The sequence below is a fragment of the Schistocerca cancellata genome, chromosome 9 (assembly GCF_023864275.1).
Source record: "Schistocerca cancellata isolate TAMUIC-IGC-003103 chromosome 9, iqSchCanc2.1, whole genome shotgun sequence".
Taxonomy (NCBI): Eukaryota; Metazoa; Arthropoda; class Insecta; order Orthoptera; family Acrididae; genus Schistocerca; species Schistocerca cancellata.
This window is the reverse complement of record NC_064634.1, coordinates 484093055-484120649: the sequence shown is the minus strand read 5'-3', so window position 1 is coordinate 484120649 and position 27595 is coordinate 484093055. Positions and strand designations below refer to the sequence as shown.

Here is a 27595-nt window from a genome sequence, read left to right as displayed (position 1 = left end):
GGAGTGTATTTTCGCTCTTTGAGCTGTTTTGAATATTTACCTCATTGTTGATGCTGGAAAAGGTTACGCATGTTTTCGAGTGCTCTGCGAATTTTTACTTGTAAAACGGTAGTTCAAAATTTTGCTTGTAAAATGAAATAAAGTGCAGCACCGCGTTCTAAATGTTGACTGCGCCTTTTGGCGAATCTGCTATGAGCAAGACAAGATTTTAGGAGTGGTGTAAATATTTTAGACAGTTTTGAGAAGACGACGACAGGTATGGAGCCATAGAACGTCAATTAATGACGACAATGTGGAAGAAGTAAAGAAAACGGTTCTGGAAAACCGCTAAATCACCATCAGAGTGGTTGCTGATGATTTCAGCATTTCCTTTGGCCCATGACAAACAATTTTTCCGGATTTTTGGGCACGATACATGTAGCAGTAAAGTTTGTTCCGGAAGTGTGGAATTTCGGCCAAAGACGACGTCGCCTGGACCCTCTCAGGAATTGCTGAATGAAGTCGACAGCGAGCCAGGACTTCCAAAGAAGGCTGTAAAAGGTGATGAAATATAGGTTTAATGGAATGCCGTCGTAACCAAGGCACCTATCGTTCCAACAGAACTTGCCTGAATAGACAAGACAAAAGAAAAATATCGACAAGTTCCATCACATGTGAAGGTTCTTTTCACTGTTTTCTTCGATTACTATGGCACAGCACATTATGAAATGGTCAATAACAAATACTACTTGAAGGTTATGCGCCATTTGTGTGGTGGAAACCGAAGAAAACAACCGGAGTTGTGGCAAAACCATTCCTGGAAACTGCTTCACTGTAATGCTTCCGCATATGCCTCAATGTTTGTTTCTGGCAAAAACGAAAAGTGAGTTGTAGAAATGCTTCCAACATTGAGAAAAGAGCTGCGACAAGTGTATTATATGTAAGGGGGATTGCTTTGTAGGGGGCAAAGTTTATGAATAAATAAGGATTCCTCAAGAAAAACAAAACTTCCCCTTACTTTTCGAACATATCTGATACACATATAATTCATAATTTTACAATTCAGTAACTGGTATTTCATAGGAAGGGCTAAATCCTATATCAAAATCTTCGCAACAGTGTCTAGTTGTGATAGATCATTTTACGAATAATATTTTTTTTTTAGAAACAGAGCGAGGTGGCGCAGTGGTTCGACACTGGACTCGCATTCGGGAGGACGACGGTTCAATCCCGCGTCCGGCCATCCTCATTTAGGTTTTCCGCGATTTCCCTAAATCGCTCCAGGCAAATTCCGGGATGGTTCCTTTGAAAGGGCACGGCCGATTTCCATCCCCGTCCTTCCCTAATCCAATGAGACCGATGACCTCGCTGTCTGGTCTCCTTCCCCAAAAACAACAACAACAGTTCCCAGAGACTCTAGGTGTCATTTAAGACTAGTTATGCCCCTGAGAGACAGCAGGGCGTTGGCAGTCGGCGATGTTTGTATGCAATGCATGTTGCCTACCATCCAGTGATCTGCTTCACATGAAAGGCAGTAAACAGAGAAAAACTGAAGTTCCTGATTCGATTCTAAAATATCTTTCTCCACTTAGAGACTTGTTTTCTTGTTGTAAATCATTCCACCAGTTTACTGGGCTAGGAAGTACGTTGCACACTTGATTAGTATATCCTACGAGTTCAGTGAAACCTTGTAATTACAGGTCCGTCGAATTCTACGGAATGTCTAGTAACACTGTGTAGTATTAGCAAACATTTTGTGTCTGGCAAAAGACGAATCTGCCTTCTGCAGATAAGCTGCGAGGACGTCTTGTTTTCGTTCCGTCCGCAGAGTCGCAAGCGCGCGTAATTTGTTTACTTCCTCTCCTACTACTCGTGTCCGTTGACATTGAGTCGCTACGGCTCATTCCTACAGAAAAGCCACGACCATGCAAGACCACGAGCCTTTGAAATGGAAAGATTCAGCCTTGATGAAGTTCAGATACCACCACAGCACATAGTCGGTATCCACCTATCCACCACAAGTAGCGTCCTCTGCGTCAAGATGGTCAACGACGAGTTATGTCACGCTGTTGTGAGCAGATTCGCGAACACTCAAGTTCAAACACTCCGATGGTCACGTCGGAGCGGTTACCGCAGGACTGGGCTTACACACACTGCGAGCCTACGAGCCCCCGTTCGAAGTGCCGCCGGACGAAGTCTTCGCGGCTTTCCGACGTATGGGACAGTAATTAACCACGTGGCCGAAATGTACCCGCTCCTCCACGGCGCCCGAGAAGTCAAATTAACAAACCACATGCCGTCCGACCTAGTCATAGATGGATGTCGAACAATCGTGATATACGATGGACAGCCTCGTACTTGTTCTGGCTGCGGCCAAGTGGGTCGTGTACGCTCGGTGTGTGTTCAACGTCGGGTTACTCAAATCTCATTAGGTGACACGTTGCAACACCTTACGGTAATGGCTCTCTCCCCTCAGTTCCTCAGCGGTGACACGGACGACCGTCATGGCAGACGGAAGGCCACCTGGAAGACAGGGAACGTTAGATTGCAAACCCGCAGCACGTCCAGGGTTGGGTGAAACCATTGCAAAGTCGACAGACACTGCAGAAAGCCGCCCATCGATTAAACAGGGAGATTCGGACGAAGGAATGGAACTCGACGCTAGGGTTGTACCGATCTCTGCTTTTCCCCCTGAGGTGGAGATGGTACGGGAACCTCACGCTCTTTCGGGCACAGAAACCCAAGTCCGCAAACAGAGGACACTGAGGAAACATGAAAACCGACGTCGTACACCCTTAGATGATTGCCTCCCATCACCGGTACACAGCCAGAAACAACTGCAGATTCACCCTTGGGCACTCAGCTCACAAGTTTCCTACGGCAGCCACGGTTAACTTACGGACCTTGGGCGGACGACACAGAAGACGATTCTGTGCCCGCTCACACACTTCGGCCCCTCCCGAATAGCAGCAGATGACGCCTTGGATGCAGCCTGCAGATGACAGGCCACAACATCTACGGCGACGCTGACGGCGGCTCCCATTGCAGGAGACGATCTAAAGACCTATCGCTTAGCGACCATCAACGTTAACACCATTCAGACACGTACGTCGCTGCTCCAAGACATGCTCAGTGAAGCAGATATCGACATCGACTTTCTCCAAGAGGTCTTCGTTGACGATTTCCCGGGTATGTGTCCTACGCCTCACCAACTAACATTGGTGTCACAGTTCTCCTCAGAGAGGGACTCGAGGCTGACGAAGTACGATATCTTCGCGGTGCCAGAGGAATGGCCCCAGTTTATCAATGTGTACGAACCGCCGTCGCGACCGATCGTTCTTCTTCACAGAAGGAGTAACACCGCTTTTTTAGGGCAGGCACGACGGCTTGGTGTTTGCGGGCGATTTCAATAGCAACCAGGCACCTTCGTAGCAGCTGAAGAGATCTGCACCTACCACCCTCACAAATGGTTCAAGTGGCTCTGAACACTATACGACTTAACTTCTGAGGTCATCAGTCACCTAGAACTTAGAACTAATTAAACCTAACTAACCTAAGTACATCACACACATCCATGCCCGAGGCAGGATTCGAACCTGCGACCGTAGCAGTCGCTCGGTTCCAGACTGTAGCGCCTAGAACCACACGGCCACTCCGGCCGGCTCTACCATCCTCCAAGGAAGCCAAGGGACTGAAGATGGTTATATAAATATAACCGAAACGGGTCACCTATGTTATTGAGACATAAGTGTTGTGATCAAGACTGAACTTTAGTTAAAATATAAGGCACCTAAAGATCAGCTGCCACACCACACACTGCGCCCCAGACTTGGAACAATCATTGGTGCTCTCCAGCTAGTAGATACATGGGAACATGTCCAGGGAAATCGACCGGGATTCACTCATTTCACGAGTCACTCGTCTAGTAACACTGATATTACTTACGGCTCCCGTTCCGTGAGCGACACGGAGGTGTGGTCAGGACCCTTTCGCGATCACGAGGCCCACATGTGTGCCCTCACCTGACATCCCTGGTCGCTAAAGCTTGCTCATCTCGCTTCCCAGATAGTCGGCGCGCCATCAAGTACACGTGGAGTTCGCACGTCCGCCGCCTCCCAACGTATCCTACATCGGCCAGTTAGTGGTTAAACTGCGCCAAGCCAGCCTACGGAGAACCTTGATTACGTATAGTCGGAAGACCGCTGCTTGGAGGTGGCACACTCTCGATTTTTATTTCACCGTCCTTCGCGAATGTGCCTTCTTGCCACCCACACAGGAACGACAAATGAAAGTACAGCGTACGAAGGCACAGATCGTACCACATATGCGCCGACACCTGGAAGGTATGATTGTCCGAGTGCGAACACGGAACAACCCACCACGTATCACGTCATTCGTGAACGTAAACTGCGAAGATGGGCGATGATACAGCCCATCACCACTGCAGACGGTTTTCGCCACGCCACACAACGCGGTATTGCCACAACGTTCTTCGATCATTACGGACGACTTTATTTTGCTCAATGTTCCGATTCGTCGCAGGTGACAGGTGCCTCACGATTGTTTCATGGCACAGTTCCACAGGACTTAGAAACTGAATTATTGAACGAAATTATGGAAGACGAAGTTATCGACGACGTAGGTAAAGGAGCGGCGAACAAGTCTCCTGGCCCCGACGGGCCCCCTGTGGATTTTTATAGGACTTTTCAGTATTTACTGGCTCCCAAGTTGACAGACATCTGTGGGGAGGTTAAGTGCCGCTCCGACCAGCCTTCATAGAAGGAATGGTTATACCGGTTCACAGACCGACAGGTGGCTCTCGGAAACGTGATTACCGCCCGGTGACACTCGTCAGCTGCGACATTCCACCAGACTGTCATCTAACCTTATACGATCGACCCTGCCTCACGTCATCTCACCAGATCAGGTTTCCTTATGGGGTATCAATAATATCGACACATCACTTACACCGTGACAAAATCGCACTAGCGAGGCACGCTGCATCCCGGGAGCGATGGCATCACTACATTTTAGCCAAGCTTTTGATTGTGTGCATCACGCGTACCTGACGTCCGTTCCCTCACACATGCAGTACACACAGCAACTCACAGACGTCGTGAAGCGCCTTCTCCGAGGGGCGACCTCCAAGGTGCTCGTTAACGGACGTCTCCCGCAGTCCTTCCCAATTTGCAGATAGGTGCGTCCAAGCTGCAACCTGTCGATCTTACTCTATGCTCTGGCACTGGAACCGCCCCTCTGTAGCTTCCGTCAGCGACTCACCAGACTCATATTTCGCTCTACAGGAAATGCAGACGACCTGGTTCTCGTGCTACGCAATCGCGACGATGTAACGAGAACACTAGAATGGATTATCACATACGGTGTGGCTTCAGGCAGCTGTCTCAACCTCAGCATCACCAAGTCGGTCGGCATGAACGAAAGAGACGGGGTGACCCCTGCGGGTGTCGACCCCCTACAACTTAGTGGCACTGTCAAATGTCTCGGAGCAGAGCTTCACGATGACATACGGCGCACTGCGGCCCTTAATTACCGCCGTTTATTACAACAAATTCGGGTCCAGATTATCAAATTTCGTCTTGCGGACCCTCGACATTCTTCAAAGGACGCGCCTCGTCAATTTTTATCTAGCATCGCGCCTTCCACACATAGTGCGTTTCCTTCCAATACCGTTGCTGATGATTCGACGTATATTAGCGGCATTCGGAGCCTATGACAGTATAGGCATGCTCTTCAAAGTCAGTTACGAGTCGCTGACCCGTCCCCATAGGAAGGTGAGGCCTTGGCCTGGTCCATGTCCACGACAGAGCAGTAGCCCTCTTTGTCGGCTGTGGCGCCACTGCCCGGAAAATTTGACAGGTTTGCTGCTGGAGTCCTTAGTTCCGCCCTACTTTACGCGCTCACTGATGACGCAGGACGTACCCCCAACTTTCCACTACTTCGGGAATTCTTACATTCGAGACAGTTATGCTCGTATCGCAGTACCATGGACGAAACGGGCGACGGCACGGGAGATATATCGCGTCCTATAGCAGAGGCGTCCACCAAATGTCGTGGAGGTCAAGGAAGGTGGTGTGGCGGTTGCACTGGTAGATACAGACGTCCGATCAGCATGGTATATCACAGTCAATGGTAAACAGACCATCCGGTCACGCCTCTATGAGACAAATATGGCGGACTCGCCTCCTTGTGCAGACTGCGGAGTACCAATCACGGACGAGCATCCATCTTAGATTTGCGCGGTAGAATACGTATGGCGCTTGGTGGGACAAATTATGTCGTATATGATATGGGTACCCCGGAACGTATCACACCTCGGCTTCTACTTTTTCCGGTTCAAATGGCTCTGACCACTATGAGACTTACCAGCTGAGATCATCAGTTCCCTAGAACTTAGAACTACTTAAACCTAGCTAAACTAAGGACATCATACACATCGATACCCTAGGCAGCATTCGAACCTGCGACGTAGCGGTCACGCGGTTCCAGACTGAAGCACTTTTTCCGGATGAACTGTGTTTCCGCGCTCCAAAATCAACGCAGTCATGTGGGTCCGTGGGCACGCGATGCAATATTTATTTCACGGCGGAACTAAAGAAGTATTGGACTTTTTCATCTATCTACACTGCACGATTGTACGGAACCCAAAATATAGGCAACGTTTTTCTAATCACTTAGGGAGTGCCCTACGTGACCCTCCCCGCAGCTGGATCATCAACAGGTAGGAGAAGATACCCACTGACTGAGCTGACAAGAAAACGATTAATTATCGGTGGAATAACATACGAAATGTCTGAAGACTTGCCTGGATGGTGAAACGCGAGGAGAGTAGCGACGATCTCTAAAAATAAAAAGACTTTCCTACCATTGATTCCCCTCAGTATTCCTAATACCTTCACAGCGAGGGTGACATTGTGGCCAGGACTCTGCCCGCTCTGCCCTTCCATCCATGCCTCCCCACCGCACAAAAAAAAGTGTAGTATGCGCCCAGTATATATATTCACAGAATGATTCTGATTCACCCATGTTTCATCAAGATAATACTCTGTAGAACTACCTCCTCCTCTTGTATCGTGCTTCTTTACAAGGGACGTGGCTAGTGCTGCTTCTATGTCACTTCATTCAACTAAAAACTCTCTTCTGAACATACACTCCTGGAAATGGAAAAAAGAACACATTGACACCGGTGTGTCAGACCCACCATACTTGCTCCGGACACTGCGAGAGGGCTGTACAAGCAATGATCACACGCACGGCACAGCGGACACTCCAGGAACCGCGGTGGGCCGTCTAATGGTGCTAGCTGCGCAGCATTTGTGCACCGCCGCCGTCAGTGTCAGCCAGTTTGCCGTGGCATACGGAGCTCCATCGCAGTCTTTAACACTGGTAGCATGCCGCGACAGCGTGGACGTGAACCGTATGTACAGTTGACGGACTTTGAGCGAGGGCGTATAGTGGGCATGCGGGAGGCCGGGTGGACGTACCGCTGAATTGCTCAACACGTGGGGCGTGAGGTCTCCACAGTACATCGATGTTGTCGCCAGAGGTCGGCGGAAGGTGCACGTGCCCGTCGACCTGCGACCGGACCGCAACGACGCACGGATGCACGCCAAGACCGTAGGATCCTACGCAGTGCCATAGGGGACCGCACCGCCACTTCCCAGCAAATTAGGGACACTGTTGCTCCTGGGGTATCGGCGAGGACATTTCGCAACCGTCTCCATGAAGCTGGGCTACGGTCCTGCACACCGTTAGGCCGTCTTCCGCTCACGCCCCAACATCGTGCAGCCCGCCTCCAGTGGTGTCGCGACAGGCGTGAATGGAGGGACGAATGGAGACGTGTCGCCTTCAGCGATGAGAGTCGCTTCTGCCTTGGTGCCAATGATGGTCGTATGCGTGTTTGGCGCCGTGCAGGTGAGCGCCACAATCAGGACTGCATACGACCGAGGCACACAGGGCCAACACCCGGCATCATGGTGTGGGGAGCGATCTCCTACACTGGCCGTACACCACTGGTGATCGTCGAGGGGACACTGAATAGTGCACGGTACATCCAAACCGTCATCGAACCCATCGTTCTACCATTCCTAGACCGGCAAGGGAACTTGCTGTTCCAACAGCACGTCCGCATGTATCCCGTCCCACCCAACGTGCTCTAGAAGGTGTAAGTCAACTACCCTGGCCAGCAAGATCTCCGGATCTGTCCCCCATTGAGCATGTTTGGGACTGGATGAAGCGTCGTCTCACGCGGTCTGCACGTCCAGCACGAACGCTGGTCCAACTGAGGCGCCAGGTGGAAATGGCATGGCAAGCCGTTCCACAGGACTACATCCAGCATCTCTACGATCGTCTCCATGGGAGAATAGCAGCCTGCATTGCTGCGAAATGTGGATATACACTGTACTAGTGCTGAAATTGTGCATGCTCTGTTGCCTGTGTCTATGTGCCTGTGGTTCTGTCAGTGTGATCATGTGATGTATCTGACCCCAGGAATGTGTCAATAAAGTTTCCCCTTCCTGGGACAATGAATTCACGGTGTTCTTATTTCAATTTCCAGGAGTGTATTTGAAAGCAGCTTCTTATAAAATTCTTTGCGTTGACGAAGTGCTACCTTTGAAACCAGTTTGTTTAGGCGTAAATGTAATAAGTTTTTGTGATGTATATACATTTCAAACACGAATCGCTTTAAAAAAAATCATTGTCAAAACCATCTATTTGTGTTTCAGGTTTCTTGGTATCTCGATATTTTCCAAGCGACATGAAAAAAAAATTTCCGAGGTTTCTACGGTTTGTTTACTATTCCCTGTACATTTCTCTTGCCAATGCATGCTTCTGCAGTTCACTCTTGAGTTTTCAAAATGTCAAAAACAGAAGTATCGCTTTCAAATTCACATTTGAAAAAGTTATAAATACGGGACATAAACCTCCTCGACTGCTTGTGAAGCACCTACATCTACATGATGACTCTGCAGTTCACAATTGGTGCTTGGAAGAGCGTTTATCGAACCACGTTCAAGCTATTTCTCTACCGTTCAAACCTCGAATACCGCGCGGGAAACACGAACAATTTAATCTTTCTGTGTGAGCTCTAATTTCTCTTATTTTCTTGTGATGATCATTCCTCCCTGTGTAGGCGGTTGACAACAGAGTATTTTCCCAGTCTGAGGAGAAAGTTAGAGACTGAAATTTCATGAGAAGATCCTGCCACAACGAGAAACGCCTTTGTTACGATGACAGCCACCACAGTTTGCGTATCGTATCCGTGGCAGTCTCTCCTCTATTTCGCGATAACACAAAACGAGCTGCCTTTCTTTGGACTCTTTCGATCAATCCCATCTGCAGTACTCCAGAAGAGGGCGGAAAAGCGTTGTGTAAGTAGGATCTTTATCACAGCTGTTGCATTTTATAAGTGTTCCACCAATAAATAGAAATGTTTGGTCTGTTTCCCACACAATGTTATCCATGTAATCGTTGCAATTTACGTTAATATTAATCTGTAAGTATGTAGTGGAATTTACAACCTTTAGATTTGTGTGTTTTATCTCGTAAACCGAAATTTATCGGATTCTTTTTAGCACTCATGTGGATGGCTTCAGACATTTAATTATTTAGAGCCGATTGCCGTTTTTATCATGGTACAAATATCTTGTCTAAGTCGTTTTGTAACTTGTTTTAATCATCTGATGACATTATAAGAAGGTAAATCTCAGTATCATCTGCAAACAATCTAAGAGGGCTGCTCAGAGTGTCTCATAAACCGTTTATTAGATTAGGACCAAGAGGAGCGTCTGTAACACTTCCTTGCAAACGCCAGGTCTCACTTCTGTTTCAATGATTTTCCGTCGATTACTGCAGGAAATCACGAATCCAGTAGCTCAACTAAGGCGATACTCTATAGGCACCCAATTTAATTAAAGTTGCTTGCTGGGAACTTCACGTGTATTGCCGTCACCTGACACATGCATGTGGAAATCACACTGAAACGTTTACAGATACATACTCAGAGCTATATTGCTACATCAACATCTGAATGAATAATTCGGCGGCTCTGCGAATGAAACTGCATCGTCGTGAAATATGGCAACAGTGTAGCATGCGGGAGAGAGATTCTCGCAGTCTAGTTTGTAACTCATGGCTATCCATTCGGTAAGAGGATGAATCTTATTGGCTGCTAGCAGTTAATGATGGTGGATGCGCAGAACGGCTGAAAAAAGGACCTCCATCCTACATGACGCAAACTATAGTTCGGCATATTAAGCTAACAGAATATGGTAAGATTAAATTCTACTGGGAAAAATTATGACCATAAAAAATTATGATCGTTGTTCAATGAAGAGCCCTCATAGGTTTAATAAAATCGAAGCATTAATGACAAATATTGCTTAAATGAACAATGTCTATGAAAAATATTGCGTTCAAAAATTTAAATGTGTCATTATAAGTTTAGTAAATAAATCACAAAATATATGAACTTTCTAAAAAAATGAAAGTGAAACAAAATCTATATTGTATTATTTATTGGTTTTATATATGGTTAATAGATAGTTTATATAATGGTTTTAGTTGATGTAGCTGATCAATGGAATGAGGATGCAGAAGGAAATGGAAACCCCTGCATTAAAGACAAATAATATGTATAAACAGGACATGTGAGCTGAAATAAAAAAGTACCATAACAATATCTCCATTGGCAAAAGATTCTGAACTAGTCTCCCATTCGGAACTCTCGGAGGAGACTAGCACCAGGGAGGTGAGAAAGAGAAAAAGATTAAATAGCCAGCGAGAGGACAATAATCTATGACTCAGTGTGTGGAATGTCAGAAGTTTGAACATGATAGGGAAGCTAGAAAATCTGAAAAGCGAAGTACTAAAGCACAGTCTAGATATAGTTGGGATCAGGGATGTTAAGTGGTAAAAAACATAAGGGTTTTGGGTCACCCCTGAGTATAGGGTAATATAACCTGTTGCTTGTCCGGATTTTGCGTGTGTTCGATAATTTTAGATTTCAATGCCACCCTGTCACCCCTAATTAATCTGTAGTGGTAGTTTTGACGATAAATCACACCTATTTTCAATTCCAAACATAAACCATAACGAACACTTAGGGGGTTCAATGATATCAGACAATTACAAGGAAATAAAATAAAGCATAGGGTTAATTCAGGATCAAACTACTGAAATTAAAAGCTCTACTGAATCAATAAATTTATTATCAGCTTCAGACCGATGCTGAATAAAAAAACAAATGAACCATTTACAAATTACCCTCCTAGCTGGGATTGGCAGTGAATTGTCACACAATCGTTACAAAACGCGGTCTTTCATAAATTGGCTGACCGACTGACATCGACACAAAACGAAAAATAAGAAGAATCACTACACCCCAAAGCATCGCGAAACCTCAGTAGAAACAGCAATTGCACGTGATCCAGTTGTTTAACGCTACTCCTAACGCAGGCCGAAGCAGGAGCGATCTCACCATACTACTGCTGCTGTGGCTGCGGTCTCCAGTGGACGATGGTACAGCTGTGGAATCTGGGTGCGGTGCCTCGGAAATCGCACTCCTACAATACTTGGACAACAGACTGCTGTCCGTAAACTTCTCAAATTGCGACAATCTTCCCATGAGCACCTCTACTGTTTATCCCCTGCATGGAGACAGTGAATACGACTCACAGTCATCTCACTCTTGGTCTCTCCTATATGCTGCCGATGATTTACTGGCAAGCGAACAACGTGAAGACCTCCAGGAACAGATGAAGCAACGGTAACCCTCTGTATTTGCTCTAATTTCTCTGGTTCATTTCTCTAATTTCTCTGGTCAATATGAGAGATGTGTGTGTGGGGGGGGGGGGGGGGCGAAGGGGGGGAGGGAGTAATATGTTACCTTACTCGTCCTTAAAAGTGCTTCATCATAGGCAACACTTGGTTTAAGCATCATGAAAGAAGTTGTATACATGGAAGACCCCTGGAGACACTGGAAGGTTTCAAATAGATTATACAATGGTAAGACAGAGATTTAGGAACTAGGATTCAAACGTGAAACGTGTCTCTGACCACAATTTATTGGTTATGAACTGTCGACTAAAACTGAATAAACTGCAAAAGGTGGGGATTTAAGGAGCTGGGACCTGGATAAACTGAAAGAACCTGTGGGTTGTAGAGAGTTTCAGAGAGAGCATTAGGGGACGATTGACAAGAACGGGGGAAAGAAATACAGTAAAGAAGAATGGGTAGCAGTGAAGGCAGCAGAGGGTCAAGTCGGTAAAAAGACGAAGGCTAGTAGAAACCCTTGGGTAACAGAAGAGGTACTGAGTTTAATTGATAGAAGGAGGAAATCTAAAAATGCAGTAAATGGAGCAGGGATGTCTACTTCCCCCCATGAACCATGGACCTTGCCGTTGGTGGGTAGGCTTGCGTGCATCACCGATAGCCGTACCGTAGGTGCAACCACAATGGAGGGGTATCTGTTGAGAGGCCAGACAAACGTGTGGTTCCTGAAGAGCGGCAGCAGCCATTTCAGTAGTTGCAGGGGCAACAGTCTGGATGATTGACAGATCTGGCCTTGTAACACTAATCAAAACGGCCTTGCTGTGCTGGTACTGCGAACGGTTGAAAGCAAGGGGAAACTACAGCCGTAATTTTTCCCGAGGGCATCCAGCTTTACGGTATGATTAATGATGATGGCGCCCTCTTGGGTAAAATATTCCGGAGATAAAATAGTCCCACATTCGGATCACAGGGCGGGGACTACTCAAGAGGACGTCGTTATCAGGAGAAACAAAACTGGCGTTCTACAGATCGGAGCGTGGAATGTCAGATACCTTAATCGGGCAGGTAGGTTAAAAAATTTAAGAAGGGAAATGGATAGGTTAAAGTTAGATATAGTAGGAATTAGTGAACTTCGGTGGCAGGAGGAACAAGACTTTTGGTCAGGCGAATACAAGGTTATAAATACAAAGTCAAATAGGGGTAATGTAGGAGTAGGTTTAATAATGAATAAAAAATAGGAATGCGGGTAAGCTACTACAAACAGCATAGTGAACGTATTATTGTGGCCAAGATAGACACGAAGCCCACACCTACCACAGTAGTACAAGTTTATATGCTAACTAGCTCTTCAGATGACGAAGAAATTGAAGAAATTTATGATGAAATAAAAGAAATTATTCAGATAGCGAAAATGCAGTAAGTGAAGCAGGCAAAAAGGAATACAAACGTCTCAAAAATGAGATCGACAGGAAGTTCAAAATGGCTAAGCAGGGTTGGCTAGAGAACAAATGTAAAGATGTAGAGGCTTATCTCACTAGGGGTAAGATAGATACTGCCTACAGGAATATTAAAGATACCTTTGGGGAGAAAAGAAAACCACTTGTATGAACATCAAGAACTCAGATGGAAACCCAGTTCTAAGCAAAGAAGGGAAAGCAGAAAGGTGGAAGGATTATATAGAGGGACTATACAAGGGCGATGTACTTGAGGACAATATTATGGAAATGGAAGAGGATGTAGATGAAGATGAAATGGGAGATAAGATACTGCGTGAAGAGTTTGACAGAGCACTGAAAGACCTGAGTCGAAACAAGGCCCCGGGAGTAGATAACATTCCATTAGAACTACTGACAGCGTTGGGAGAGCCAGTCCTGACAAACTCTACCATCTGTGAAGAAAGATGTATGAGACAGACGAAATACCCTCAGACTTCAAGAAGAATATAATAATTCCAATCCCAAAGAAAGCAGGTGTTGAAAGATGTGAAAATTACGGAACTATCAGTTTAATAAGTCATGGCTGCAAAATACTAACGCGAATTCCTTACAGACGAATGGAAAAACTAGTAGAAGCCGACTTTGGGGAAGATCAGTTTGGACTCCGTAGAAATATTGGAACACGTGAGGCAATACTGACCCTACGACTTATCGTAGAAAATAGATTAAGGAAAGGCAAACTTACGTTTCTAGCATTTGTAGACTTAGAGAAAGATTTTGACAATGTTGACTGGAATACTCTCTTTCAAATTCTGAGGTGGCAGGGATAAAATACAGGGAGCGAAAGGCTATTTACAATTTGTACAGAAACCAGATGGCAGTTACAAGAGTCGAGGGCCATGAAAGGGAAACAGTGGTTGGGAAGGGAGTGAGACAGGGTTGTATCCTCACCCCGATGTTATTCAATCTGTATATTGAGCAAGCCGTGAAGGAAACAAAAGAAAAATTCGGAGTAGGTATTAAAATCCATGGAGAAGAAATAAAAACTTTGAGGTTCGCCGACGGCATTATAATTCTATCAGAGACAGCAAAGGACTTGGAAGAGCAGTTGAACGGAATGGATAGTGTCTTGAAAGGAGGATATAAGATGAACATCAACAAAAGCACAACGAGGATAATGGAATGTAGTCGAATTAAGTCGGGTGATACTGAGGGTATTAGATTAGGAAATGAGACACTTAAAGTAGTAAAGGAGTTTTGCTATTTGGGGAGCAAAATAACTGATGATGGTCAATGTAGAGAGGACATAAAATGTAGACTGGCAATGGCAAGGCAAGCGTTTCTGAAGAAGAGAAATTTGTTAACATCGAGTATAGATTTAAGTGTCAGCAAGTCGTTTCTGAACGAATTTGTATGGAGTGTAGCCATGTATGGAAGTGAAACGTGTACGATAAATAGTTTAGACAAGAAGAGAATAGAAGCTTTCGAAATGTGGTGCTACAGAAGAATGCTGAAAATCAGATGGGTAGATCACATAACTAATGAGGAGGTGAAGAGAAGTTTGTGGCACAACTCGACTAGAAGAAGGGATCAATTGGTAGGACATGTTCTGAGGCATCAAGGAATCACCAATTTAGTATTGGAGGGCAGCGTGGAGGGTAAAATTCGTAGAGGGAGGCCAAGAGATGAGAATACACCAAGCAGATTCAGAAGGATGTAGGTTGCAGTAGGTACTGGTAGATGAAGAAGCTTGCACAGGATAGAGTAGAATGGAGAGGTGCATCAAACCATTCTCAGGACTGAAGACCACAACAACAACAACAAGAGATGCCTAGAGGACAAATGTTCTTACATGTAGAGGCATATATAACTAGGGATAAGATAGATAACTGCCTACAGGAAAGTTAAAGAGATCTTTGGAGACAAGGGAACCACCTATATGAATACCAAGAGCTCAGACGGAAAACCAGTTCTAAGCAAAGAAAGGAAAGCGGAGAGGTGGAAGGAGTATATAGAGGGTCTATACAAGGGTGATGAACTTGAAGGCAATATTATGGAAATAGAAGAGGACGTAAATGAAGATGAAATGAGAGATATGATACTGCGTGAAGAATTTGATAGAGCACTGAAAGATGTAAGTCGAAACAAGGCCCTGAGAGTAGACAACATTCCATTAGAACTACTGATAGCCTTAGGAGAGCCAGCCATGACGAAACTCTTCCATATGGTGAGCAAAATGTATGAGACAGTCTAAATACCCTCAGCGTCAAGAAGAATGTAATAATTCCAACCCCAAAGAAAGAAGTCGTTGACAGGTGTGAAAATTACCGAACTATTGGTTTAATAAGTCTTGGCTGCAAAATACTAACATTAATTCTTTACAGACGAATGGAAAAACTGATAAAAGCCGACGTTAGCGAAGATCAGTTTGGTTTCCGTAGAGATGTTGCAATAGGCGAGGCAATACTGACGCTGCGACTTATCTTAGAAGATAGATTAGGGAAAGGCAAACCTACGTTTCTAGCATTTGCAAACTTAGAGAAAGATTTTGACAATTTTGACTGGAAAACTCTCTTTCAAATTCTGAAGGTGGCAGGAGTTAAATACAGGGAGCGAAAGGCTATTTAAAATTTGTACTAATACCAGACGGCAGTTATAATAGTCGAGGGCCATGAAAGGGAAGCAGTGGTTGGGAAGGGAGTGGGACAGGGTTGTGGCCTATCCCCAATGTCATACAATCTGTATATTAACCAAACAATAAAGGAAACAAAAGAAACATTTGGAGGAGTGATTAAATTCCATGTAGAAGAAATAAAACCTTTGAGGTTTGCCGATGACATTGTAATTCTAGCAGAGACGGCAAAGGACCTGGAAGAGCAGTTGAACGGAGTGGACAGTGTCTTGAAAGGAGGATATAAGATGAACATCAACAAAAGGAAACCAGGAAAATTGAATGTAGTCGAATTAAATCAGGTGATGCTGGGGTAATTAGTTTTGTTACTCGGGGAGTAAAATAATTGATGATGGTCAAAGTAGAGAGGATGTAAAATGTAGACTGCAATGGCAAGGAATGCGTTTCTGAAGAGGAGGAATCTGGTAACATCATGTACAGATTTAAGTGTCAGGAAGTCGTTTCTGAAAGTATTTGTATGGAGTGTAGCAATGTATGAAAGTGAAACATGGGCGATAAACAGTTTAGACAAGAAGAGAATAGAAGTTTTCGAAATGTGGTGCTACAGAAGAATGCTGAAGATTAGATTTTTAGATCACATAACTAATGAGGAGGTATTGAATAGAATTGGGGAGAAAAGGAATTTGTGGCACAACCTCATTAGAAGAAGGGATTGGTTGGTAGTGCACGTTGTGATGCATCAAGGGATCACCAGCTTAGTATTGGAGGGAAGAGTGTAGGATAAAAATCGTAGAGGGAGATCAAGGCATGAATACACTAAGCAGGTGTAGGACGTAAGTTGCAGTAGTTACTCGGAGATGAAGAAGCTTGCACAGGATAGGGTAGCTTGAAGAGCTGCATCAAACCATTCTCTGGCTTGAAGACCACAACGCAACGAAAGGTAAAATATTCGTCCAGATGAGACGACATTACGCCATTGTTATCCTTACAATTTTTTCAACTCATTTGAATGCGGAGTTAAGGTTTTTGAGATCCTGGTCTTCAATTCCTTCGGCACGCTTACAACTTGGCTTGCTCACGGCCATATTTTGGTAGTTACAAATGCATGTTATTGCATGACCACAGCTAATGATGTTTTCCAATGCGTATTCACCGTTTTTTCACATTCTGATCGATATGATATAAGCATTAATATATTTTGCACTACACTGTTAAGTGGATTTATCAAATGTACGCTTTGACTTTTAGAATTGGCTCCCCATTACTTTTGCTCAGATTTTGTGCAGTGTCTTGTATTCTACTTGATTGTACATATTTTTCTTAGGCTACGTTTCGTCCAAATATTACCAGTCTGAACTGGATTGCAGATAGCAACCGAAACAGCTGTCGACTTTCATTATGATACGGAAATGTTTGCCTAGACGCTAAAAGCTCTTCGCTTTAAAAAATTATTTATTTAATAAACCGCATTAAGACCGCCGTGTCCTCTTTGACAATGTCAGGCTTCACTGTCAATTACTTGTAACAATTCAAGGAAAAAGTCGTTTTCCTGTAGTGTGAAATTCCCGAATGGTTTCTGAATGTCAAAGATTCTGCACCACAGACAATCGATTTATTATGAAGAAAATTTCATTTCGAACGTGGGAAGGTTCACGAAGCAGTCTCTGGCAGTCGTATTCTACAGTGCGCAAAGCCGTACTATAAGTTGGATATAACTTCAGCAAAATGGTTGATGGAAAAATCACCCCCTTCAGAGGATGGGCTCAGCTAGTGTATCTTTGTAAGTGATGGTGAATTGTATACACTCAGTTATTCCACATGAGTCATGTGTCATCGTGAAGGGCTTCGAGAAAGTGAAGAGTACTAAAGACTAGACCTGTTGCCAAAATATAGCGTGCATCATGTTGAGAAGGGCTTCCCTCACTTCCTGCACTTATGTGTTGACAAATATGAGCCAGTAACTCCTGAGTTAAATGTGAAGTTGTTCGAACAGTGGTCGCACGACTGCCATCTGTGAGATTTTGCAGACGATTTGAGTGAGAGCAATGGGCCTGGTTTTTGAATTTGGAAGAAATTTAATGTTTTTGTATAATAAAAGTTTTTCTGTACTCCGACTGAAAATATGTGCTGACAAGTTAACTACTACTTCAGTGTGTCACCGATAATATGATACATTGTTTGAAAATTTAAATAAAATTTACGGCTAGGGTGTTTTTGTTGTGTTTCCCCTTCCCATTTCCCTCTGTAACGTAATGCTGATGCATCGTTCAAGTAACGATTACAGAGAGATAGGGATAAGTGGAATTTCATTTACACATTTTATTACAGTGCAATAGAGAGATGGGCAATAAAGAATTTAGCACAAACCAGTTTTTAGTGTAGAATAAAAGAGATGATAGAGAGAATCATACTGATGAGATAATAGTTTAGATGCTTGTGTAGTTTTGGAAACTATTACAGATGTGGAAATACAGTAAATTTTTGATTGCGTATGTGTATGTGTGTGTGTGTGTGTGTGTGTGTGTGTGTGTGTGTGTGTGTGTGTGTGTGTGTCTTTAAATTTGCTGCCCACTGACAATTCTAATATATTTTTTAAATATCCTACAAATATTTCCAATTTCCTACATTTATCTCTCGATGATTTCATCGAAAATATTAGTATGCTATATGACCTAAAACTCACTGCATCATCAAAAATGAGACATACGTTGATGACATCGTCGATAGGTCAATGATCATCTGTCAAGGTCAGTGACCTAGGTTATGTAATGTTAACAATGTGAATAAGGGGATCCAAAACTGACATAGCTATACTGTTTAACTATAATAATAAATATTGCTTTCACTTATTATTTTGTAACTTAGGTAGAAAAGTATCTATCTGAATCACACTGTATGAAAACTCTCGCTTCCGATTGCAAGTGAGGAGAATTTTCTTTGTGGCAGGCGCCAGCAATGTGTGCAGTGGAAGGAGAGGGCACCGACTCCGCTTCCCAGGTGGCCCAGTGGTTCGCCGGCCGGTCGGTGCTGGTGACCGGGGCCACCGGCTTCCTGGGCAAGGCCATCGTGGAGAAGCTGCTGCGGTCGTGCCCAGACGTCGGCACCCTCTACCTGCTGCTGCGGCCCAAGCGCGGGCAGGACCCACACGCGAGACTCGAGGCCTACACCTCACACGTTGTAAGTCATGCAGACGGGCCAGGCTAGTTCACACAAACACTGTGCTGCGACATTTGTCTCTTGGTCGAGGACGTTAGCGCCCTGGGAGCAGAGGCGTTTCCCATCAAAAGACGCGTCAGTAACAGCTAAGTCTCTGGAACAATTTCTCTACTAAGCCAAATACGTCATTTAGTGTTGCATTTTTTGAAAAGAAATTTTGCTGATGAGACATGCAGCGTATTCGGGCAACAAAGAGGTCACTGTCTTGGCATGCTCTGCTAACCCAGAGATGTTGGAGGCACGGACTTAGCATGGTCTGTTTACGCAGGTGTTAATAATTTTAGTGCTTATTTGGGGTAGCCAATAATTCTAGTTCTCATGTGTCGTAGCCTGACACTAAGCTAGGGAAGTAACTACTGTGAACTATATTGAACACGGAAAATGAGATCGATACTAGGTCGAAAGATGGAATAGAAGAGAAAGTGAACCTTACGTCTACATATAATGTGAGCCTAAATCATTATAATGAAGAAAATACAGAATCGTCTTATATGGGAACCAAACATCCAAAGGCGTTCCAGAATCATAGTCAAAGTTCCGAAAACGAGGTATTAGCTATATTCGGTAATCCACAAACGAGGGCAGTTCAATAAGTAATGCAACACATTTTTTTCTGAAACAGGAGTTGTTTTATTCAGCATTGAAATACACCAGGTTATTCCCCAATCTTTTAGCTACACAACACTATTTTTCAACGTAATCTCCATTCAATGCTACGGCCTTACGCCACCTTGACATGAGGGCCTGTATGCCTGCACGGTACCATTCCACTGGTCGATGTCGGAGCCAACGTCGTACTGCATCAATAACTTCTTCATCATCCGCGTAGTGCCTCCCACGGATTGCGTCCTTCATTGGGCCAAACACATGGAAATCCGACGATGCGAGATCGGGGCTGTAGGGTGCATGAGGAACAACAGTCCACTGAAGTTTTGTGAGCTCCTCTCGGGTGCGAACACTTGTGTGAGGTCTTGCGTTGTCATGAAGAAGGACAAGTTCGTTCAGATTTTTGTGCCTACGAACACGCTGAAGTCGATCTTCAATTTCTGAACAGTAGCACAATACACTTCAGAACACATCTCGAACGAGTGTGTTCGCACGCTCCGCCATTGCAGGAGTCACAGCTGTGCACGGCCGGCCCGTACGCGGGAGATCAGACAGTCTTGCTTGACCTTGCGGCGATGATGACACACGCTTTGCCCAACGACTCACCGTGCTTTTGTCCACTGCCAGATCACCGTAGACATTCTGCAAGCGCCTATGAATATCTGAGATGCCCTGGTTTTCCGCCAAAAGAAACTCGATCACTGCCCGTTGTTTGCAACGCACATCCGTTACAGACGCCATTTTAACAGCTTCGTACAGCGCTGCCACCTGTCGGAAGTCAATGAAACTATACGAGACGAAGCGGGAATGTTTGAAAATATTCCACAAGAAATTTCCGGTTTTTTCAACCAAAATTGGCCGAGAAAAAAAATGTGTTACATTACTTATTGAACTGCCCTCGTATATATGACTTTAATATCAAATTACAAACTAGTATATCTACCAACTATTCTAAGTATTTATTCACATTCGAGGGTTACTACTCATCTCCAAGTGACATTCTTACCATGATGCTTCTGGTTTCAGCAGTTGGAGTCAGAACAAGAAACTGTACAATCACCCCCTCTCTCTGAGTCAGCCTTCATATCGCCTGTGCTGTGGATATTTCATCCCTCCTCCCTCTAACTAGCCCGAAGGGCCACTAGTGTCTGCAGGGGAATCAGGACCAGTCAAGTATGGAGCAGAGGAGATGGTTGTCACTGTCAACTGCTCTGTGACGATTGTCGTTTTGGACATGGTACCAGTGACTTGGTCGCCAGATGGGAATGCGGCTTCCACAGCTGGTGGCAACAGTATGACCTTCATAGGCGCCTCATAGTTCACAGCTGATGGTAGCAGTTACAACTCCATAGTTGCTTCATAGCCCATAGAATGTGGTGGACATATTACGTGAGAGGTAGTCGCAGTGCACGTGAGGAGCTTCAATTGGTAATGTGTTGATTTATGGAGGGCAGTGGTCCCAACCTGGGACTTCCGAGAACACCGTCAGTAATTTTGACAGCCTCAGATGGGCACTTGAGGCCAAACAATGTAGTATCAGATAAATCCATCACGGCTGTCATTTCCCAATCACAGCTACAGCTGATTTTTATGCACCACAAGGTGCTCTTGCCCAGTTGCTATTTCAAACATTTGATTCCTGCTATGACCAGTGATGACCACAGGTCAACTCTAGTCTTTGTCCATATCTATGATTCCAGGTTACAGGGCCCATGCAGTAGGTAGTATGGGCTGGTGCAAAAGATTGGAAATTGCACACAGCCTGCGGCCATGCGGTATTTTGGTCAGGGTATGGTCGTGTACAGGGGTGGATCTATAAAAGTGAGGTTCCTCAGACGTTGACACTATCACCTTCAGTTTCATTTGAATGTTCTGGCCTCCTACTATGCTTTCTACTGTCTACTGTCGAAATGATACACATCACACCTTGACAATGCCTTTCTTCTTGATATCCCCCTGAATGCGAGGATGTGAGACTTCAGTGTAGTCAAAGTATAAAGAGCCTTCAAATGAAAAGGTAGGAAACGTAGTAACAACCAAACTGGTTGAAATTCAGATATGTTACTTTGCGATAATGTAGTGAGACATCTAGGGGCGTGAATGCAGGATCTGGCGTGGTTGTACGTCTGTATCACCGCCGCCCCCCCCCTCCACCCCGTCCCCCGCCCCCGTCCCCCCTGAAAGATTCAAAGCTATGCCATCAGCAGGCAAGGTTAAGTTCGCCACTTTCTTCGACGTCTGAGGTCCAGTACCCATCAAATTCCTCGAGCACGGAAGAACCATTAACAGTGACGTGTAACTGTGAGACAATCCATAGCCTACTGAAGTCCATCAATAGCAAAAGACCTCAGCTGCTCAATGAGGGAGCGATTCTGCTGCACGATAGCGCGCGTCCACATATCTCCAATGTCACACACAGTGTAGTGGCCAAGTTCAAGCAGGAGCAGTTACACCATCTAAAAAAGAATCTCAGAGGGAAGGGCTTCAACTGAGACAACTAACCGAAGGACACAGTGGAAGAGTCGCTCCTGCCATAACCACAGGAATTCTGGGAGCAGGTAATCCGCCAGCTCGTGAAACAATGGAACAGTTGTGCTCAGGTCTCTGGTGATTATTTTTAATAAAGACTTCACTTATAACCACAGTGCTGTTTCCTACATTTTCTTTTGAACACCACTCCTACATACTGTTTCTTCTGTGACCATAAAAATTAGCTACTGAGTTATGTTAACAGGTAACATGCTGGTTTTGGAGTTTGGGGTTGGGGCTCTGAACAGCTGACGCAAGCATGATGCGCTAGTCTGCAGTCCATCAAGCCCTCATCTGTCTATATAATCAACTTCTAAATTGTCTTCAGTAACATGCAGAGTGTACTCTGTTCTCTGTTGCGTTGACTCGGGGAGCAACTGCAAGATAAGTGGCTTGTGGTCTGTGGCCAGATGTACAATGGGACATCAAAAGTAAGTTACACATTTCACCCAACGCTAAGACCATTGCATAATGAGAGTATCACAACCCTAGAAGAGAGAGCATGCCTGTTTTCCCTGCTGACCCAGTTCTGCTGGGGTGTGGGTAACAGCTGCATCACACTGTGAGAGTGAAAACTGCGCAGCAACTGGAGACATACTCCATAGGTGAAGTACGTGGTACAGCACAATACCTAAGTGAAAAAGACGAAATTGAACACAGATTCATTGAGAATTTCTGGCGGTATATAAACCAAAAACAATTTTGAGTCTGGCCACAGTTAAATGGTGCCAGCTATTTGACCAAGTCCGCACAGATCTGGGTAATGTTGACTGGTAAGGAAGGCCATAGGCATCGAGCACAGACTAAGGGTGTCCAGGTAATCGAGAAGCCCACTCACAGAAATCACAGATTTTTTGACGATGAGGGCGATCACACAGGGATTTTCAAATGACTCTGTGACCAACGAGCGGATTTCTGTCACTAGAAATTGAACGATTAGCAGAAAGCTTGTAACACCTCCGTTCTTATCCCGACCTGATCTGATCGAATAGCAGCCCAATATTTATTATTAACATGACCATCAACCTAATGGGGCTGGTAATCGGAATTGACTGCTGCGGAAGTTGCTACTTTCCAGTTCGTCCTGTTCAATACTATAATACTGAATGTATGGTAATAAGGAACACCAACACAGTTTTACTAATTACGAAGTTATATTCTTCTCAAAATACGAAAAGGAGACAGCCACTGCCTTCGTCATACATAATTACGGCTAATCTCATCACAGGCTTTCTTCATTTGCTATTATCGTCACACGCTAATCCATCACTGCATCCAACACTGCAATCCATGGTCAGACCGGCGCGGTAGACGCGAAACTAAATATCGGCACTAGTAACGTCACTGATCACTTTTATAAAGATACTTCATCACTTTCCCGGTATTTATTTATTATTTAGGGGTCTAACCACAGCGATGGTGACACTCTTCTCGGTTAAAAACCCTGTATTCCAATAATGGCCTCCACACACACACACCATTCCCGCCAACCACTCTGGCGCATCTCGACACTCGCTCTCGCAACACGTCACAATCGATTGTTCGCCCTATCGACCCGTGCCGGGTGCAAAGTTATAGTAAGGGCCTACAGACCCCTTACAAGCTCCAACCGTTATTTACAGGGACTTGGAGACTATGTTGAAAAATAGCAGATGTATCTGTGTCACTTTGAATTGTAGTGCAGCGTTTAATAATACTGTGCAGCTTACTTTTTAAGCCTCCTCATAACATTTTTTCACATGAGAAAACAATGAACTTTTTGATATAAATATAAGTAATGACAGACGGTGCCTCCTTTTCTATTGAACGATAAATCATCTGAGCAGCTGTTGGGAGTTTTAGTCTTTTATAGAATTGGTTGTTGAATGTCATTTCAGTAACTGCTAGGCAGCATTGTGCCAGTGCCATACTGTGAAGCATCTACCATGAGGACTAAACGTCTGACGAGGGTAAATGTGCTCCACCGGGAAGCAGAATCTTCCGAAACCGCCAGCTACTTATCTATCACCCTATATGTAGGTAGTCGCTGACAACTTGTCAATAAATATTTTGGATAATAAATTGGTAGCCATTTATGTGCCGTGACGATTAAATCTTTATGACTGGATCTATGTTTTATTATTATTATTTTTGGTGCATATGGACTCTATTGCATAGCTCAAGGCTGTTATGTTTCAATCTTCAGAGTTTCCAATTAGCTCTCATTTTTTCTCCATAGTTTCTTTTTCCTGCATTTTTATATTTTCTCCTTTCATCAATTAAATTCAATATTTCTTCTGTTACACGGGGAAGATCAGTTTGGATTCCGTAGAAATACTGGAACACGTGAGGCAATACTGACCTTACGACTTATCTTGGAAGAAAGATTAAGGAAAGGCAAACCTACGTTTCTAGCATTTGTAGACTTAGAGAAAGCTTTTGACAATGTTGACTGGAATACTCTCTTTCAAATTCTAAAGGTGGCAGGGGTAAAATACTGATGATGGTCGAAGTAGAGAGGATATAAAATGTAGACTGGCAATGGCAAGGAAAGTGTTTCTGAAGAGGAGAAATTTGTTAACATCGAGTATAGATTTAAGTGTCAGGAAGTCATTTCTGAAAGTATTTGTATGGAGTGTAGCCATGTATGGAAGTGAAACATGGACGGTAAATAGTTTGGACAAGAAGAGAATAGAAGCTTTCGAAATGTGGTGCTACAGAAGAATGCTGAAGATTAGATGGGTAGATCACATAACTAATGAGGAAGTATTGAATAGGATTGGGGAGAAGAGAAGTTTGTGGCACAACTTGACCAGAAGAAGGGATCGGTTGGTAGGACATGTTCTGAGGCATCAAGGGATCACTAATTTAGTATTGGAGGGCAGCGTGGAGGGTAAAAATCGTAGGGGGAGACCAAGAGATGAATACACTAAGCAGATTCAGCAGGATGTAGGTTGCAGTAGGTACTGGGAGATGAAGAAGCTTGCACAGGATAGAGTAGCATGGAGAGCTGCATCAAACCAGTCTCGGGACTGAAGACCACAACAACAACAACAAGTTTCTTTTTCCATCTTCAGGCCACTTTGTCCCTGGTCTGGTGGTGACTTAATTCTCTGACAGCACTACACAATTGCTAAGTTTTAGTCTGTATAAGTTTCTGTTGAAGATATCTAGTGAATTTAAGTGAGACTTTTCTAAATCTATTTTGACTTCCTGGATCTAAGATATGGCTTTAAGTTGTGTGCACGTTGCACTTTCGAGACTGCGTTTGTTTGGAGGGGGGGGGGGGGAGTCTGTAGATATGCTAATAATATTTCAGTCATGTTTTACCTACATCTGCCATGAGATTCACTAGTTTTTATGTTGTTTTTAGAGACCGTCCTCTGTTCTTCTGCTCTTTTCTGGCCGAATGTCTTTGTTAGAATACCGAGTTCTCCTTTTAGGATATCTTCCACATCATGTCTGCTGTGGAGTGTAACCGTTTTGCTAGTGTACAAGCCTACAGGACTGATAACTGTGTTACAGGCTATTATTTTCGGGTTTATGAACATTCGTCTTTTGTTGTAGATGTTGCACATTTTACCATAACTCGCATAACTTTTTCCGTCCGAATTTTCTGTGTCATTTTTTCTCCCCCTGTATTTCATCTAAATACTTGAAGTGTCGAACATTCTAGATTTTTCCATCTTTTGTGATCACATTTTGAGTAGAATGTTTCGAGCAGGTGTACTTAGATATTTTGGAAGGATATTTCGAGACTACCTCTTCAAGTAGATTCAATGAGAGTTTCTGTTTAATTTCTGACGTTTCGTTGTCTACTGGTATTGAAATGTCGTGTGGAAAAGCCAGCCAAGAAACTTTTAGGTCCTTCAAGTCAGATGGGTTTCCAATACTTTTAGTTTTTGAGTTCTTTTTCCCACTCACGGATGACTTTGGCCAAAATCGGATTAATGGGAATAAGACACACACCGCCGCCATATCAAACACCGGTTTGGTCGCTAATGGTTCTGATATCCCACTCATGCACTACGCTTTCTAGATTGTATTGATGACTTTTTTCTTTGATGAGATTTAGGGTTCTCAGCTCGAGTCATACTTCTTCGTAAACGATAAAAAAGGGCTGCCAATCGACTGAATCATACGCCTTTTGAAGTTCACAAAGTAGTATATGATTGGGCTATTCGTGACAGCTTTATATTTTAATGTTGTTCTAAATTGAATGTTTGTTCTCTAAAATTCCGATCGGTGGAAGCCGGCTTGGCATTAGCCTGTTTTGTGAACGAGTTGCTCCTGAGCTCTTTGGAGGATGCGTGTTGACAGAGTTTTGTCTGTAACTTTCGGAAAGGAGATCTTTTGATAGTTATTTAAATCTGTTGCTTACATGTGTTAGGTCATACTAGTTTACACGGTAATTTATTCAGAGTGTGATGGGTATGTGCTGACTTTTCTATTAGTCACTTAGAACGGTGTACTGAACAACGTTAAAGATTGGTTATACCTCCAAGTACATGTGACAAGAGCAAGCCATTAATGCTTATTTTTCCTGGGCAGCAGGTCAGGTGCTGAAATGTGGACACGTGCACACCAAACGGTCGGTCTATACTGGCAGGCATAGTCCACATAGTGGTGCAGTAACGACCATGCAGGAAACATCAGGTAGCAAATTATACGAGGTGTTTGCGGGATGACTGTTCACCACTAATGTGCGTACCTGTTAAAGGTACCACATATAAAAATATCTACACTTATACCCACTACACCTCGTGTGCAAGGAGAGTCAGCAGGAAAGGTACGTGCTCTGAGCGGTCATAATATTAGTGGTTCAGAACAAAAACGTCATATGAGCATTTGTCCTGTTCTTGCCAGTGTATGAGAAAACCAATAAAAACAAGGGGAACAGAACAAGTGCAGCTGACAGCAAATTTAACATTGTGATCTAACGTTTTGTTCAGTTGTGTACGTTTCTCAGAAAAGTTGTTGGAAAAGTTCGCCTTCGACTACAGAGAGCCGGCCGCGGTGGCCGTGCGGTTCTGGCGCTGCAGTCCGGAACCGCGGGACTGCTACGGTCGCAGGTTCGAATCCTGCCTCGGGCATGGGTGTGTGTGATGTCCTTAGGTTAGTATGGTTTAAGTAGTTCTAAGTTCTAGGGAACTTATGACCTAAGATGTTGAGTCCCATTGTGCTCAGAGCCATTTGAACCATTTGACTACAGAGAATTTTGTAGCTCTTGTAGATAGCTGATGTGTCATTGATCTCAGCTCATTTGTGTTGTGTTGGCAGAAGAGCCAACACCGTGTTACTAATGGAGGCCGAAATGCACGCGTTTTAGCTCACGCAGGCTGGCGTGAGGAGGGAAGGACTGTACTGACGTGAGGTCTGGAACATGACAAGGAATTAGAATTCAGAAAGCGGACGTAACTAGTTTGAT

At 44.3% G+C, this 27595-nt stretch overlaps 1 protein-coding gene across 2 annotated transcripts in view; it reads left to right on the top strand.

Annotated features, from left to right (window-relative positions):
• The window catches only part of LOC126100488 (fatty acyl-CoA reductase 1-like), a 149382-nt gene that overhangs the window by 23455 nt on the left and 98332 nt on the right, over nt 1–27595 (top strand). For both annotated transcript variants that reach the window (XM_049911096.1, XM_049911095.1), the window contains exon 2: nt 18784–19014. In XM_049911096.1, the coding sequence (XP_049767053.1) occupies nt 18793–19014 (222 nt within the window). In that variant the 5' untranslated portion in view covers nt 18784–18792. The remainder of the gene's footprint in view (nt 1–18783; nt 19015–27595) is intronic.